This window comes from Meleagris gallopavo, chromosome 3 (assembly GCF_905368555.1).
Source record: "Meleagris gallopavo chromosome 3, MGAL_WU_HG_1.1, whole genome shotgun sequence".
Classification (NCBI taxonomy): Eukaryota; Metazoa; Chordata; class Aves; order Galliformes; family Phasianidae; genus Meleagris; species Meleagris gallopavo.
The window spans coordinates 24,015,406-24,032,817 of NC_139406.1; the positions used below are offsets into that span (position 1 = coordinate 24,015,406).

The 17,412-nt window shown below is 38.6% G+C and overlaps 1 protein-coding gene across 7 annotated transcripts in view; it reads left to right on the plus strand.

Moving 5' to 3' along the window:
• Positions 1-17,412, plus strand: part of CTNND2 (catenin delta 2) — a 625,555-nt gene that overhangs the window by 372,269 nt on the left and 235,874 nt on the right. For all 7 annotated transcript variants that reach the window (XM_085220451.1, XM_085220452.1, XM_085220453.1 and 4 more), the window contains one exon: positions 764-958. In XM_085220451.1, coding sequence (XP_085076577.1) covers positions 764-958 — 195 coding nt within the window. The remainder of the gene's footprint in view (positions 1-763; positions 959-17,412) is intronic.

Genomic DNA, 17,412 nt, shown 5'->3' on the forward strand with positions numbered 1-17,412 from the left:
CAAGTAAGAGTAATAATTACAGCTAGAAATGTATACGAGTCTTTCTTTCAATGTAATGGTAGAAAATAATATTCTAGTAGTACCAAAAAAAAACTTAATGCAATTCCATTTGATCTTGTTATTAGAGAGGGGAGGAAAAAGTATAGTATCCTTGCAATATTGTTCCCAGATGGTATGTTTAATTTATTCATCTTCAGAAGATTTAAGTTGTAGAAAGTCATAGCAGTAGATTATTTTTTTTTTAATGGTAGAGGGCAAAATATTGGTAAGACTCAACTATTCTGGTGTAATCCAGTGAAGCAGCAAAAATATTAGCCTTCATACAACTACATCTGTTAATCAGCTTTAATTTATTTCATGATTAGATTAAGATATGGCCATAATACATGAAGCCAGTTCTGATTCTGATTCTTCTCCCCCTTCCTGATTGTTCTGTGCTCATATTTGGGCTTAGGGCCTTCCTGGATCTCACGGCTTCTCCCCTTCCCCATGCCTGGGAAAATTTTCTAATGGCCTTTCAGAATATGTCTCTGAAGTGTTACTTCTTTCCAAGAAAATAGCCTTTGCAGTAGATGTGGGCAGTTGGGTGATGGAACTGAAGTGAACGAAAGTGAGCTGCTGCTGCTGTCATTGCATGCTGTTTGTATACTGAAAGCTTTTTGGTTGTTTTTGAACTGCAACTTTCAAGTAAACTTCATGAAATCAGTCTGTATTTATTGCTTGTTTTTCCTCTATCTTAAATGTCTCTTAAATCTATTTGCAGCTGGGTCTCGGGCATCTTACAGCAGCCAGCACAGCCACCTTGGCTCCGAGTTAAGGGCATTGCAGTCTCCAGAACATCATATAGATCCTATTTACGAAGACAGAGTTTATCAGAAGCCCCCTATGAGGAGTCTCAGCCAGAGTCAGGGGGACCCTCTGCAACCAGCACACACAGGCACATATCGCACTAGTACAGGTAGGTGATTATAACTTGCATGATTGTCTTTTTATGAGCTCTGTCTTACTCTTTACTACTAATCTTCTCTTTCTGATGAGCTAAACAGCATGCATTGTGTGCATGTCTGTAAAACAAAATACCTGTGTAGATGCAGCTATCAACAGAACCCTAAAAGCATGCACAAAATGTAGAAATGCTTAGTGCTGTATACAGTAGCTTAAGCTAATTTGGAGAGAGGGCTTACTCATAAGGAGAGCGCTTCTATTAATCTTGTGTATTGTCTTCGAGAAAAAAAATCTCTAGAGTAATTGCTATTTTTTTTGGTTGTGAAGTTATTTTGTGTTTTGCAAAGGGACTGCAATGTTCCTTTCTCATGAAGCTAAAGGATTGCTCATTTGACTTTCAAGTGATTCATATGTACGTGTTCTTCCTCTCTCCTGCACAGGTAAGCTTATGCATAGGTACCCAGACACAAAATTGAACTAAGGCACTGAGGAAAGCTGTTAGCATCCCTGTTTTATCCATAACAATTGCCTATGAAGTACATTGGTGTATATGTCATCCTCGCAGAATGTCCTCTTACCCAAGTGAAGTGCAGTTGTATGTTGAAACTCACAGAGATTCAAATCAACAGGGATATTTATGGTATTGAATACTCAAAATAATTAGAATTTATAGGTGCTGTAGCCAAAATAGCCGAAAGCAGATGTTGAAAAAACTTGCCTGAGGAGTTGCAAGTATTTCTAGTATTTCGATAAATAAATAGGGAAGATTCTGTCTGCTCTCTCGCCACTTCTGTTTTCATCAAGGAAAAAAGTGTTTGGTTTTTTTTTTGAGCAAGATAGTTTACTTTTTAAAAAACTTATTTTATTTTTGAAGTGTTCTAAGGGTAAAATTGGCAGTTCTTGCATGTCTGAGGTTTCTAGTGCCTTATGAAAGTTTTGGGTGTTCAGAGTAAGAGAAATACTTAAAGAATTTAATAACAGAATTCTTTAGTTGACTAACTAAAGCTTTGTAGTTATTTAAAGTACTTTAAGCCATTACTTAACTGAAGTAATTTTATACTTGGTGAAGAGTATTTCCTTTCGGTGAAAGAAACTACAACAGCACATTTTGTGTAGACGTGTGTGTGTGTGTGTATGTGTGTATGTATATATATATATATGAAGAAAGATAGCTATTCTTTGCGTGACTGGGACCAAGACATCTAAGTCACTGGACAGTAGTGGTAGCAAATAAAGCAACTATTTACATTGAGCTTTAATCCTTGCATTCCACGTGCAGCCTCTTATTTTGTATGCAGTGCACTCTTTCCCGATCATGCATTGAAGAGGATTTTTTGTTTTGCTTGCAAAATGTCTTCTGAGTCTCCGTGCAGAACTAGCAGGCTTTCTTGTGACTTATCTTCACAACAGCTCTGTAAGTAAGGAGACCCTGTGAAACTAGATCACAACTATAGCGAATGAAACTGGATCACAGGATATTAGTGGGTAATACATAAGAAAGCTTTTTCAGAAGAGAAGAGCACGAAGACACTGTTTGGACAGAAGAAGTGAACCCTGTGGCTGTCCATTTTGTTTTGCTGTGTTTGGGACTCGGACTTCAGCATTACTCCAGATTTATCCTGAAGAGCTGTTACATTGGTCTAGCTCTGTATTTTGTTGACTCTCCATCACTTCTGTCTCCCCCCCAGCACCCATAATGCTATCACTGGCAAAAACAGGGCTGGAGGCATGCCAGGCTATCCACTGCACTGCTCAGTATGGACAGTTGCTGTCAGCCTTTTGCACAACCAGCCTGAAGAGCACTCAGTGGTCAGAGAGGGCTGGACACACCAGCTCTCAGGCTCCTTCTGCCACAAATGTGCATGCTTTTGATTATGGAGGCTATATATATTTTCTCAAATTAGCAGAATAAAGAGGTAGGAATCCAACTTAAGTTTAGCACGTGTATATTTTCAGTTTTTCATTGCCCGTTTCCTATTTCAGACTGAATAGGAATTTGCTTTCACTATTGGCGTAGGAAAGGAGGGGTGTAGATTTGTGTACTCCCTGAAGATAAATGTAGATTGTTCAAATCATGTTTCTTTCGTATGCATAAATCACACTGGGGGAGAGATTTTAGGATTTTCTGCTTTTTTTTGTAGACTGTAGTTCACATTTCTTTTATGTATTACAACAGTATCTTTAATTTTTTCACATTTGATGGAGAAAAGAGAAGGCAAATGTAGTTGAAGGACTTTGGATGAAGTCTGATTTTGTTTTTTTTTTTTTTAATTTTCTTTCTCTACAGCTGACATTTTGCACTAGAAACAAAAGTTATGCAAATTATACTTGGAAGCCATTTGCTTCTATGACTTCTCTTTTGAAAAGAGAGAACTCCTGAATTTGAAGCTTCCACATTTCTGACTCAAAATGGAAATGTTTCTTCTTTCTTTTTTTAAAATAGGCATCACCTCTCTCTTTTCTGAGCTCTGAAGTAGCTATTGCATTTGGGAATGTTTACACAACTGAGGATAAAGCCCACTCAGTTTCTCATTGCCTGAGTGAATCAACATGCTGCGAACAGAATTCTAAGATAGTCTAAGATTTCTCTGTAGTGTAAATAACACAAAGTGAATTTAATGTACTTGCTGTATTTTTTTAGCATGTGTTTTTAATTTCATGTTTCACTAATGAATGAAATGCATGACCATAGTTATACACTAAGGGCTACATATTGCAGAAGGTGCAAAGTAATAGGAGCTTGCAGAACATTTTTCTTCTCAGCATAACATCAGATAGGGGCAGGACAAATTCTTCATCACTTTGAAGTTGAAGTCATGATTGGGTGTGTTCCTGTCATGCTGTCTTAGCTAAAATTAGTCTTTAAATCTTCACAGCAGTGGCTGCATAGGCTTCCTTGGCCTGTAGTTTTATGTAGCAATTCCTTCTGGTCTTAAAAAGGTTGTGGCTTCTCTTGTAAAAAGTAGTAGCGTAAATTTTTGCACTAAATTTCACAATAAATTTCAAAATTTACTTACTAAATAGGAATGTACTTGTTAACTAAATAATACTAGTAAGAAATTTTTTTTTTCAAGCAGTCACCTCATTTATTTTTATTACAAACCTAAAGGCATTGCTTTGTTCATTTAAACTGTGAACTAATGATAGTAGAGATAAACTTACTTAGTTGGATGTTTGCATGAGTGCTGCTGGAATTTGAAGAGTGCTGTTGCTTAAGAGAGGAAAAAGATTTACTTACAGCCCGCACAGGTTGCAGAATAATTATTCTCTCATGCATTTGCTTAGTTTGCGGAATTGGAGGTTAGGACTAATGTTTTAGTCTTATTTAAATCAATTATTGGCATTTTATTCATGCTAAACATGAATCAAGTCCAAGTTTGTAAAATCTGGCTGTTTTGTAAGCATGAAATTTTTGTAGTCTTTTTGCAGAGAAGCCGATGTGTCTCCGGTACCAGGGTACTGGTTTTGACTTACAGTACAGGAACATGGCTATGACACCAGTAGGTGTTTTGAGATCAGTTGCTATTATCCTTGGGAAGCTGACAACACTGTGTCTGGAAATGCACTTGTCCCTTTCACCGAGGGACCAATGAAAACAAGCCCTCTTCCATAAAAGGATGTGATTTCTTGATTAAAATTATAAAAAGCTTTGAAAGAATGATGTTCCCAGGATTCTGGGAATGGTGGGATGTAAATGTGTTTATCTTGGACCCTCCCCAAGTGGGGCCTGGAATTTTATCAGCTGAAAAATGTGCTGCTCTTTAAAAGCAAGATGGTTGCTGTAAACTGTGGATGTGTTGAGCTCAGAAGGTGCTGAGCATTCATGCTGTGAAGAGAGTTTCTTGGTTTTCAAATGAGTATCATTGTCCTCAACCTCACTCAAGTGGTAAGGAGGAGCCAGCAATTAAACAAAAAGAATGAACCTGTCCTCTCAGCTCTACAAAACATGTCTCTCCTTACAAAGCATGTGTCTCCCTTGTATCAGGACTTCCCTGATACACCACTGGAGAAAGCTGAAGTGTTGCCTCGGTGCATAGGTTGATAATTGTCTCTGCTCTTGAAGGCCACCATGAGGAATGCTTGGTAGCACAGCTTGATGTAGGGTTATGCAGGCAGATGATATTAGTTGTGAGTGCTGGGTGCTCAGACCCAGCATTTGGAGCACTTTCTTGTTATTTTCAGAGGTTGAGGAAAAATCTTGGAGAAGAGGTTGGAGTCTGTGGTAGAACAAGTTTGGCATTCCTGATGTTAAAAAGAGGATCCCAGAATTAAAGTTCTATTGTGAACAAGGTCAAATGGTGGAAGGATAAGCAGTCTAGCTTTGTATTGGCTTCGTGTGGTAACTTAGCATAGGAAGCAAAGTGTTTATGAAGCGTGGTTTCTGGGCTGGGGAGCGTATGTGCAGCAAAGACATCCTTGCTGCACAGGACTCTCCTGCATTGCTTCTTTCTGCTACTTTTGAAGCTGCCTGACATCCCTGTGTACAGCAGCCAGGGTGCTTGCAGCCTCTCCTTCAGATCAGGTCTCTCTGAGCATGCTCACACAACACTCTGTGGCTCCATCAGCACAGTGCTTCTGAAGATCTTTCATTAAAAGCTGTGATGGCGTGATCTGTTTGGGCTCCTGAGTGCTGTGGTAGAAGACACTCTTCAAAGAGAAGAGGCCTATGAAATTTGTGATGGCAAGTGCAAAACAGAAACATGGCTCTTTGTTGGCTGGATTTGTGTGAGGAGGGAGACCACCACCAGGAGCATGCAGCAGTGTTGCCATGGTGAGTCCAAGGGGCGGTTCTTTGGAGGGAAGAGCTTTCTGCAGTAGACCTGTCCTGTGCCAGGAGGATGTCACGCTTCAGCAGCAGTAACCAGGCAGGAATGTCCCTGCTGCAAGTGCTTTCAGTGATTGGTGTTTACTTTTGGTATTCAGTGAAGGGCACAGGGGGCAAACACAGCAAAGAACCACTTGTCTCCAGGCATAGAGCCTATTGCTCCTGGTATCTGTTCTGGCACTTAGCAGCGGCAGGGAAGATCCTGGATTTCACTCTGTTGTGATGCAGTACAGGAAAAGTTGTGGGAAGTGAGAAGTGTTATTGAGCTTCTGGATGAATGCTGTTTTCCTCTTTCCTGCCTTCCCATTCCTGCCTGCTACTTCCTTGACTGAATGGTTGGAGCCATGATTACATCAGGCACTGTTCTTGGTTGTTTACAAAATAGTCTTTATTTGAGTATGTCTTGCTTTAGTGGTGTAGAAGCAGTATTTGCTTTGGAATCATCTTCTGTGATAACATAGCGTTCTTTCTGAACAAAGAGGGATGCAGATTTGTGCCAATGGTCAGACGCACTTTTAGATGGGAAGCAAGAGGATCCTTGCTGATGCTGCTTCACACTTGCTGCTCTTGGCCCTGGCATCTGCTGTCCTGGAAGTTAAGCAGGAACTGAGGGGAAGATTTACAAGCCAAATGAGCATTCCTTTTCATTCAGTGAGGTAGTGGCTTTCTTGCAACATGTGGTGAAGATCAAGTGTCTATTCAGAGCTAAAAGGAAAGGCAGGAGAGGAAGAAGCGAAACCCCCCTTCTGCTGCTGCCCCAGATAGGAACAGGCCTTCCAAAACTGTTTCCACTTTTTTTTTTTTGTGGCAACACTCATTTGTTGCTTGCAAAGCGTTCTGACAGCCTCTTTTTATCTTTGTTTAACTGGCACAAGCAAAGCATGGCCATACAATTCCAGCTATTTGGTGTCTGATCGCTGCCCAAGTGCATGGCTTCCACCTCAGCTCCCGCTTTCAGTAATAGGCCCAGGCCCCATTTGCCTCTGGTCCTTGGGGTTTCCCTTTTTGTATGAGAAGGTGGTGCACTCTCAAACCATTTGAACTTTCATCTTGTTGGTAAGCACAAGTCTAACACTATGGAGTTGGTGCTGGTAAGCTGTGCCAGCTGGCAGCACATTGCTGCTGTCCTGCTGTTCCCTCTGTTGCCAGCACAGCACCTTGCCTTGCTCCAGGACTGTTGCTGCTCTGCAAGCAGGAGGCTCTGTCTTAGTGCAGCATGGCAGCTGGCAGCCTGTGGGAGCCATAAATGCTCAAGATGTGCAAGTCAATTTTTTTCCAATTTCAGTTTTTACAGCAAGGTCAAGGAAGAATGTTGCGTGGAGAGCTTGATGCTGCAAGTATCTTACTTGCTGTATGTTTGTGTTGTTTTTGTAAATGCTGGTCCAACTTAGTCTTCCTTTGATTCCCAAATTTTTGCCACATCTCTTAGCTCCTTTATCCTTTACAGGAGACAAGGAAGAATGCATCACTTGATCCCTGTGTTATTTTCACAGGACTGTGAATATGTGTCTTCACATATAATAGAGTGTTGGATGTATTTGGTGTTTTTAAAAATCGTCATTATTTCAAGGTGAAGATTTTCATTTTAATATTGCAAAGCAATTTTCTAGTATTTGGAAAATTGTCCATATGAAGGAAGCTGATATCTGAATCAATGGAACAGTGATTTTTCTCATCTTTTAAGAATAATTAAGCCTACTTTAGAGTAACTTTGAGGCATCACAAATTGGGAGCTATTCTTTTGTTTTCAAAGATGAATTTGGACTCTAATCATTTTAACTAAAACCTTCTGAGGTTTTGTCATGGTTTAATTGCTTATGATGTAGTTTTTAACAATATTAAAACAATATCTAAAACACATTTGTTTTGCTTTGAGAGGTGTCTTTTCAGTAGTCATTTACAATAGCGTGTAGCAAGCAGCCCCTTGGAAAGTTGTTAGTTTTAGTCCTTCAAAATTGCTGAAACTGTATGTTACCTAAATGTGCTGGAAAAAATCTGAGAAATCAGCACAGAATTCTGACATTGAAATAGGACTACATAAAAAGGATGTTGTGGAAATCCAATTTTATTGTCATGATGAATTCCATGTAGTGGGCGTAGTTCACAGGAAGTGTTTCTACAGTTGCAAGGCTAGCAGATGTAGTGTTGACTCTGGAAATCAAACATAGAACTTCAGTCTCCCACGTCACCAGTGACAGGTTTCACAGAGCAGTTGATAATGTAATTATCCTACTGCTATCTGATTTTTTTCCTCAGTCTATGTTAATATTGCCTCCTGTCATGGAATTGGAATTTAGTTAGAAGTATGAGATGTAATTCCATGGTCTTTGGACTCTGTAAAATGAATTTTAAGGTAATTAACAGGAAAATATTCTTTTTCTCTTATATACAGTTAGGGGTCTTCAGACTCCTACGGTGAGCATTGCTGAGTACATTGGTATAGTTTTACTTTACTTTCAGAATAATATCTGAATACTAATGGGAAGTTGCCTGTTGCATGCTATTTCATCTGGAAGTAACAAGGAAACTTCAGTTTCAGAAATACTTTTTTCTTATTTGGGGCTTGAAGTCCTCACTTTTCAGCTAAAAAGGAGAAGTGACAGGAAAAAAGAAACAGCTCTTACTTGCCCCATTTTCATTAAATGCTTTGCCTGTCAAACTGCTTCTTTATTCTTTTCAGCCCTAAAGTACCTTGCTTAAGTTATAAATAGCAAACATCACATCCTCCTGCCTAGGTTGTGTTCTTTTTTTTTTCTGGCTGGGAGCCAGGTTGGCTTGGTTTGGTTTGTCTTGTTTTGTCACAAGTTGATGTGATATGCACTGGCATACTGCGATGCCACAGCTGCAGGTTGAGAATCATGCTGGTAAATCACGCAGCATGAAGTTTAGGCTATAGGACATAATGTTTTCAAGGAGATTAAAAAGAAAAATTATTCCTACCGCTGCATTTCTATTAGTTTGGTAATGTTGTGTTAATAGACCTGTATTCCTAACTGACATCCGCTTGATAACATGGGTTTGGGAGAGAGAATTACGGGAGGCAAGCAGGGAACAAATCTTCACTACAAAGTAAATTGAGCACAAAATACTATAGTGATCTGCATAGCGAGTAACAAATCACCTCAAAGTAAAGGAAAGCCATAATCTTATTTCACTTGACAGATCCTGAGTGTTTAGTAAAGCATTATCTGTGTTTATATTCTTGTATATTTGTTTTTGTGCTGCTTGCCTGCCAGGTAGGCTATGTGACATCCTGTCTGAGAAGGATGTGGTGCTTTTTTTTTTTTTCCACTCGTATTTACAACTTGGAGGAAGGTTTATGAAAGACATTGTTTCTAATTTCAGTGTTATTCTGTGCTCCTGGAAAGCAAGAGAAATGGGAGAGAAAGGGAAGTGATAGAAGATGAAAATTCCGCAAATTCACCTTTGTCATCTGCTGTCAGTATCTTTCTTGTAATGGAGAATCTTTCCTCCAAGTAAGATACTTATAGCTTTAAGTTATGCAACCCGTGGTTAAGGTCTATTGAGGAATCATACGTGTCTGAACGTAGCCCAGATTTCACCATTGCTCAAAATAGAGATTTGTTAACATTATCAGCATTCACAGCCTTCTTCCTCTGTCTCATAAACAGAGTGTCTCCAGAGATTTGTAGAGTCATTTGTATTTTCTAATTTTATTTTTTTTTCCAATAGCAGAATGATTTAAAATGTCTGAACACATCTCAGATGTCCCTTAATTTTTAGTACCTATTAAAGTAGAATCATGAATATAAAACTTTGGTGAGACCTCTGAATCTCAGGGCAAGTATATATCCTTTAAATCTCACCTGCCACTATTGAGAAAATACAGTGGCTACTCTGTCAGAAGCTGTCTGCATTTATCATCTGTTTACTCTGTAGATGTAGTCTGAGGCATGTTAAGGCCTGATCATACTAAATTTTAGTGATAGAAGACTATATTCTCTTTTATTTACTTCAGCTTTTTTTTTTAAAATACAGAATTGTCCCTTATGAAATAAGGTACTCAAACATTCTCATAAATCTCCTTGTAAATCTTTGCTGAATTAAAATGATGCTATGCCTGAGGTAACTATCCAATAAAGTCTTCAAGAGGACTAATGCTTTTGTTTAAAAATTTATACTTTTTGCATCATTGTGTTTAAAGGCACTCTTTCAAAAATCATCAGCCTATTATTAATTTAATTAAAGCTGTGTATGCATATAAATATTAATAAGACTGCCTACTACCTAGTAGTTTGCACGCAGGTGTGGAGTTTCTGCAAGTAGAGCAAGATGTTAGTTTTCCCTCTTAATGTGTCCAGCAACTTTTAAGCTTTCAGTTGCAGAACTTACTGTGTGTTTGATGTGTATAACTGTATATACCAAATCTGTAATACAGTTATAGTTAATTTACTAATAAAATAACTGTATTCCAGAGCAGAAAACATAAACTACAGTAGCTGAAACTTGGTGAAGTATCCTAAAGAACACAGTCCGATAACATTTTTAAACTTCGGGATTACAGCTTACTAAACAGGAAGAAGTCAAAATCTGAAGGAGATAAGGGAAAATTTCAATGCACTGGAAACTTTTTATCTGTAATGATTTCATTTTTATTCACTTAATTTATGATTTTGTGATGATTTGATTTTTGATTGTCTGTTTTTTGTTGGCTAGCTGGAAAGTTAACTTTAACAAAAGGATTTCAAGAGAAGGTTAATTTTGAGCAGAAATCTAGCTGCTGTAGGTTTGTCTGTACTCAACAGTATTGGTTGTGTATTTTTTACTTTTAATCAGGTTTTATAATGGCTGTTGTCATTATATCCCTTGTGCACAAGGTGGAAGAAATTCTGTTGTACGTAGGTCATTCTGGAAGTAATGCCTCTTGTTTATTTCCATGGAAACCACAACAGATGCAAAGAGCAAGATTACTCTACTCTATAGAGCAAATTCCCAGTTAGAAAACACTGTTTTTTCAATGTAGTCACCACCGTTGGCAATGTGTTTTTGTCAGCCGTGAACAAGAGCCTGCAGACTGCACTGGTATAGTTTATTTAAAAAAAAAAAAAAAAGAACTCCAGAAGAAGTGACCTACTGTTTCACAGCTGCTATGATGGCATCGTTGGTAGGAAAATGTTGCCCATACAGTCTATCTTTCACTGACCCAAATAGATGGAAGTCAGAAGATGCCGGATCTGGGCCATACAGTGGGTATGGTAGGACAGTCCAGCCAAGAATGGTACAGTCTTCAAACTGGTGTGGGTCCTGGTGTTCAAGAGAATGGTTATCCTCTTCTCTGGGCTGACTCTGGAAATTCAAGGCTTCAGCTTTGACCTCTACGTTGCACTGCTAATTTGTACAGCTTCCAGGAAATCTAAAAGGGTCGTGCTTTTCTTATCCCGAAAGAAAGTGCATATCACTTTACCTGCTGAAGACTGCAACTTGGACTTTTTCTTCCCTGGGGAATTTGCATGTCGCCACTCCATGTGCTGTTGTTTTGATCACAACTCGTACTGGCGGCTCTATGTCTTGTCACCAGTAATGAAGCAATCCAGAAAACTCTCACCTTCAGCCTTGTACTGGTTCAGTAGGTCCTGATAAACTCATATATGGTGTTCTTTCTGTTCCTGCATGTGCAGACGTGACCCATCTTGTGCAAACTTTGATATTCCAATGTTGCCATCATTGTTTCCTAAGCATTGAAGCCAACACTTAGCTCTGTGCACAGTTTCCTGGTCATAATCCACTGACTCACAATGATGAGCTCTTCGAAATACTTATCATTCTGTGATGTGAGAGTTGTGCACAGCTGTCCAGAATGTGGTGTTTTTTTCTGTCACCACTGCTGAAAGTGCACCAACTATTGCCTCACTGTGCTCACATACACTGTTTGGTCTCTGTAAACATTCAGCAAGCGTTGAGAAATGTCTTTTTTTTTTTTTTTTTTTTCCATGTGGAAGAATTCATTGTCACACCTTTGCTTCATACAGAGGTCCTATGCATACTCAGTTCTGTCAGACTGCCCCTATGCTGCCATATGTCATGTGGCAACAGGATGTAATGGAATATTGATGGAAAGGTTCAACCTCTACTGCCCTACCACCAACATCCACCTCTGACATTGTGGGCCAGTGTGGTAAAATAGGAGGCATTACTTTTGCAGCTGGTCTCATATTACAGAAAATTGAAGTGTTGTATATGTTTTCTATTGTGCAATTGCTCTTGACTGAATTCAGTCTCCCATGATGAATTTTAATATCTCAGAGTCTAAAAGGTCAATTGCTTTCAAGGGCATTGGCAGTTGGTACTTTCTCCATTTAAATGCTCTTGTAACAAATGAATTAAGCTGTGTGTTCTCCCCAGACTCAGGGATACAATTCAGAGGCAAGAGGCAGTCTGAGAAAAGGTCTTGACAGAATACCTTTAGCAGCTGAAGGTAGCATCTGATTATCATGTGTGGATGCAATTTTTATTTATTTGTAAAGAGGAGCATGTTAGAACATGCTAAACATCTGAAAGTCTGAGAATGCAAGCTATGTAAGTTAGTAGAAATTAAAATCTATCCTATCTGAAATGTGCTTTAGCTTCAGAAGGTGGAAGGATGTTGTTTTTTTGCCTGTTAAAAACTTGAAAGTCATGGCTTCTGCCCTGCAAAAAAGGCAGTTGCTTCTCTCTTGAGGCAGAGAGCTGAGAATCTGAAGTAATTTAAAATATGTAGTTGCTGGGAGATTCTGAGTATCTGCGTAAAATCTTTGTGTCCCCTCAGAAAAATGCACAGATCTCAAAATGCTTTAGGATAACACACTTTTGAGATGCAGGCTGTGTTATTGTGATGGGCAACCTGTAACTTTTAAACCTGATGATGAAAGACAATTGGAGGAAAGCGTATAGAGTTCTCAAAGTCTGTGTGTGCTGTGGATGTACATGTAAGGTTGAGTGCAGCAGTGAAGCCACCAACATTCCTTGGCTTAGGAAAATGTTATGTTCAAGTTTTGACTATTAGGCTTCACTGATCACTTCAAATAACGCTACAAATAAGCACTGATTTAGAACATTTTAGGTGCATGTGAATTAAACTGAAATGTAAATCATTGAGATTATAATATTGTTAGTATTGAAGTTCACAGAATTGCTTGTCTGCCTATTTCTTTATCAAAATTTGTCAGAGGGGCACATAGCCTTGTAGATGTCTTTATTCTTAAGGTATGTGTTTGTTGTTATTACAAACTAATGGGAATGGGTGACTTCAGATTGCCAGCTAATTGCACATGTGAACCTGTACATAAAATGATTACTAGTAACGAAATGCCAAGTCTAAATTGGTAGCTAAGAAAATTATTCTATGTGCTAAGAGTAAGGCAGTAAGAGTACTTCTTCCTCTAGTGGAGTTGTTCACTGAAAGGAAACATTAAAAAAAAAAAAAAAGCACAAAAGCAAAAAAGACAGTGTGAAGATGTGCAAGCTGATGTGGGATAATATAGACAAATAGATCTTTCAATGTGAACAGATACTGGTTGTTCTGATGATAGAGACATAGCTTAGAAAAGTAGTAGTTTCTTGGTTTTTTTGTAATGCCAAATCAGTGAAGGGACATCAACTTTCTAAGCGAAGGAATACTCAGCCTTAAAACAATTAATGTCAGATCTAAAAAGTCGTCTTAGAAAATTGAAGTGAAAGAATGCATAAATGCAGATACCGCTTTCGGTTCTTCAGTCTCCAAAGATCATCGCTGTTTGCATTGGAACAGGATTTATTATTATTCACGACCATCCGGAGAGCACAAGTTACGTTTCCTTGGATTCTACGAAGCAAGGCATTGTTCCCCCACAAAACAGTGGCATGTTCTTTGCAGCTGACAGTAACAGGAATGGCCTTTTGGATTATGCTAGAATAGTATTGAGTATTTCCCAAGGAACTGTAGTGTCGTCTCTGGGATAGGAAAATATGAACAACTAACATCTCCTGTGATACCATCTGGAGGAGTGATATCACAGTGACTTTGGTAAATTCTTCCTTCTTACCATGTAATTGGAAATTTATTAAGACATATTAAAAAGAATAATAATTAGAATACATGCTTGTAACAGTATTTAGACGCATTAATTACAAGTAGGTGTGATAGCCAAGTATAGCCAGTACTTGACAAAACTGTAGCATGTTTATGGGTGGAAAAGCGACCTGTTTCTGAATTGTTCTGTTTTCCCTTTGCTTGCATTTCCCACGTACTGTGTGTTATGTTCCTCCAGTAGGAGATGGCTGATACAGCAGAGTGTAGTGGTTTGCTATGCTCTGCCCATTGAAAGCAGCAAGCTGGGTGTGTGGGAACTGAGTGGAGGGGAGGAGGTTGCAACTCTCTTGACATACACAGAATGAAAGCATCTGGAGAAGGTTGGGGCCTGGCAGAAAGAGCCTAACTAGAAACAGCTGAGAGAGGGAGAGGACATGGAGGCAATAAAGGGAAAGAGGCTTCTCCAGTTATGTGGAGTTCAGTGCAATTCTGGAAGCCCTAAAAAGCGGAAGTGCTGAGAGCAAAGGTTGGCTGGATGGAGAAGATGCTGTCTTATGAGGATGCAAGGGGAAGACTTGTCTACAAATTCTTTATCTCCCTTCTGTCTGAAGATAAACTCAGGCAATTGAATAGAATGGAATTTGGACACTAAAGTTTTGCAAGATCAGCAACTAAACAAAACACATAGAAGTGAGGGAGAACACAATGGAAAACAAAATGAGAATTGGAAGAAATTTGGCTGTCTTTCTTGATAATAAGAAACTTCATAGTGAAGTGCCTGAGCTACAGAAGACTTCCTTGGTGTTAAACCTAAACTCAAGCTTTGTATCCTGCACCAAAGGCAACCACGTTCCTGTTTTGAATGGGCCAGGTTCCAGGGAAGTTAGCCTGAGGGCTAGCACGTTTCTGCTGCAGCACACGTTCCCCTCCTTCTCTCTTCTTTTGTTGGATCAAAGCCCTGATCCTTGTCCAGGTAGCATGACAGGAGGCTACCTGTGTATCGTGGTAGCTGTACGGTTACTGCTGTGTCTGACTTTTGATTTGTGAGAAGTCAAATATGAAAGTTGGAGGAACAGGTAAGTGAATTTGTTTTAAAAGCACACTACAAGGTTGCATTGTCATCTTCAGATGTGTCTGGTACACGAACACTTTCTGGTCTGCTCAGCGTGCCCTGTGATTTAACGTTGCCTGGTGAAACAAATGGATTTCTGAACTTTATTGTTTAATAGGCATAATAACTATGACTTTGGTGTTTAAAGAGCTAAATCACAGGGATTTCTCATTTAGCACTATGCTTAATAGGCTTATTGTCAATCAATAAAGCTAGCTGCTAAAAGAATTTAACTTAAGCAATTGTAATGGGTTGGTAGAAGGTGGCTTTGCTTCAGTTTGACTTGAAACTATTCATGTAAAAATGTCTATTCGAGTTTTACAGTCAATGGTAGTGATTCTACTCCAGTTAAATGTAGAAGTTACTCTAAAGTGAGTGGGGCTTTTTGTGTTTTTGCTCTTTTTTGCATTTGGTTTGTCGGATTGTGTGGTGTTTTTTTTGTTTTTTTTTACACTTAATTGGCCTAACACTGGACAAACAAGCTGAGAAATGAATGTTTAGCTAAGTCATAGACTTACTCCATTTTTCTACTCTAACTCTGGTAGGTCTGTGCTCATTGTGATAAAATTTGAAAGGATGTAAGTCTCTTTTAGGAAGATAATTTGAGAAATAAATCAGTTACTCAAAAAGCACATAGGTGTTAGAGTGACAGTTTCCGTTCATGTAAGTGAGTACTTATTTTGATAACAAGGCAAAGGGGAAAATGGAAATAAAAGTTCTCAAAGAGTTTAAAAACAAACATGTTTTCCATTGAGCTGCCTTGAGAAGTAAATACATTTCTTTGCAAAATATTCCATTGTATGTTACAATGTAGCTGTTATTTTCAGCACTATTAGCATTGTAGGATTTTTATGCAATCCTCCCTGCGTTGTATCAACAGCTAGCAGGATGTTCTGCATACTGACAATACTTAAAAGCAAGCTATATCAGTGTACAACCCCACTTTTCTCTCCCTCTTAAAAATATTTCTAGAATATTCTCTGACTTGCTTTTTCACTTTTTTTTCCTCATAAGGCACCAAATGTTCAGTTTGAATTAAGTCTATTTTCTGTTAAAAAGTGATGTTTTGTGTCTTCATAACACATTACTTTTTTAATTTTTAACCAATTTAGCATGGTTTGTGCATGAGATGTTCTGGTATGCTAATATTGTTCTTTCATTTTAACTGATGCAGATTTACAGAAAGGTCTGTATGTGTCTTATTCCTCATTTCATGAGGAATTATTTGCTAACAATTAAGAACAGTACTTAGAAAATCTTGCTGAAAATTTACATCAAGGTAATTCCACTTTTTTGTGCTTGTAACAGTGCTATAAGATAGTAGTTGTTATTGTGGAGCAATATGCTTCAGAATCAGGAAAAATGAAAATAAGGCAGAATTTGATACAAATTTGAAACAAATTTGAAATGTTCATAAACTGTAAATTTTGACAAATAGTAGCTCAGACAAAATTGCAGTAATTGTTTTTTAAGCTCTGTCTATTTCATTTGCTGACACTGAAAGGGATTTTAAGAATTTTCCCTTTAATGGATCTACAACATGCCAAAAATGTTTACTTTCCTGAAGCGTCAATGTAAATGTTAATTAAAAAAGGACTGGGAAATACTTTATGAATATCTAACATAGGAATATGCAATTTTGCCTACAATTTCGTGTATGAATTTGGCTCAGCAAAAAATAGTCCTGAACCCAGGCCCATTCCTGCTTGCAAATGTGGGGGAAATGGGACCCATGAAGAATTCACTTGTCATTGTAAGCAGTCCAAGCCAGCTTTTAATTTGTATTTCTTTTCAGGCTGAAGATTATGTGGGTGTTGCTTCTCTAGCCCTTACAGTGCAAAGCCAATTGCCTATATTTGGACTTTGGTTTAAAAGTATTGTATATTTAGTAAGAATCTCAAAGTTGACCATATTCCTATTACACTGCTGCATAACAGAAAGATAATGGGCTATGAGGGGATTTAGTAAGATTTTTTTAGATGAAAAAGCATTAGATCAGTTTAATTGTGTAAGTAGGCCGCTCAGAACTGATAATATAATAATCTTTAACTTGGTGTACAGCCCCTATCGGTATGCATTAAGATATCTGTTGGCCTCTTTGTACCTGGCTCTCTTTCAGACTCAGGTAGGGGTAGCATTCCTGGAAGTCTTTTATATGGTGAAATACGGGGTGGGGAGGAGGGGAAGGTTACAGAAGTTTACACAGTAACAGTCAGTGGCTGGTATCTGGTTTTACCTTTTGCACAGACACCAGGAATATCAATTCCAGCTGGCCGTGGCAATTTCTTTTGCCAAGGAACAGTACAGCATAGCTTGTTAAATCAGGCTCAGGAGGCCGTTTCTTCTGCTCACCTCTTGAAAGGCTGCAAAAACCATTTGATGGTGTTTGTAAATCCTACTGTGATGAGTCCTATGCTTTTTATGCACTTTTTGTCCCAGGTTAGTGCAAGTAAAACACCAAGTGAAAAGCATTGCTGCAGTCTGTTTAGCTGAAGTAAAGGCCCCCTAGTCTAGAAGTGGAGT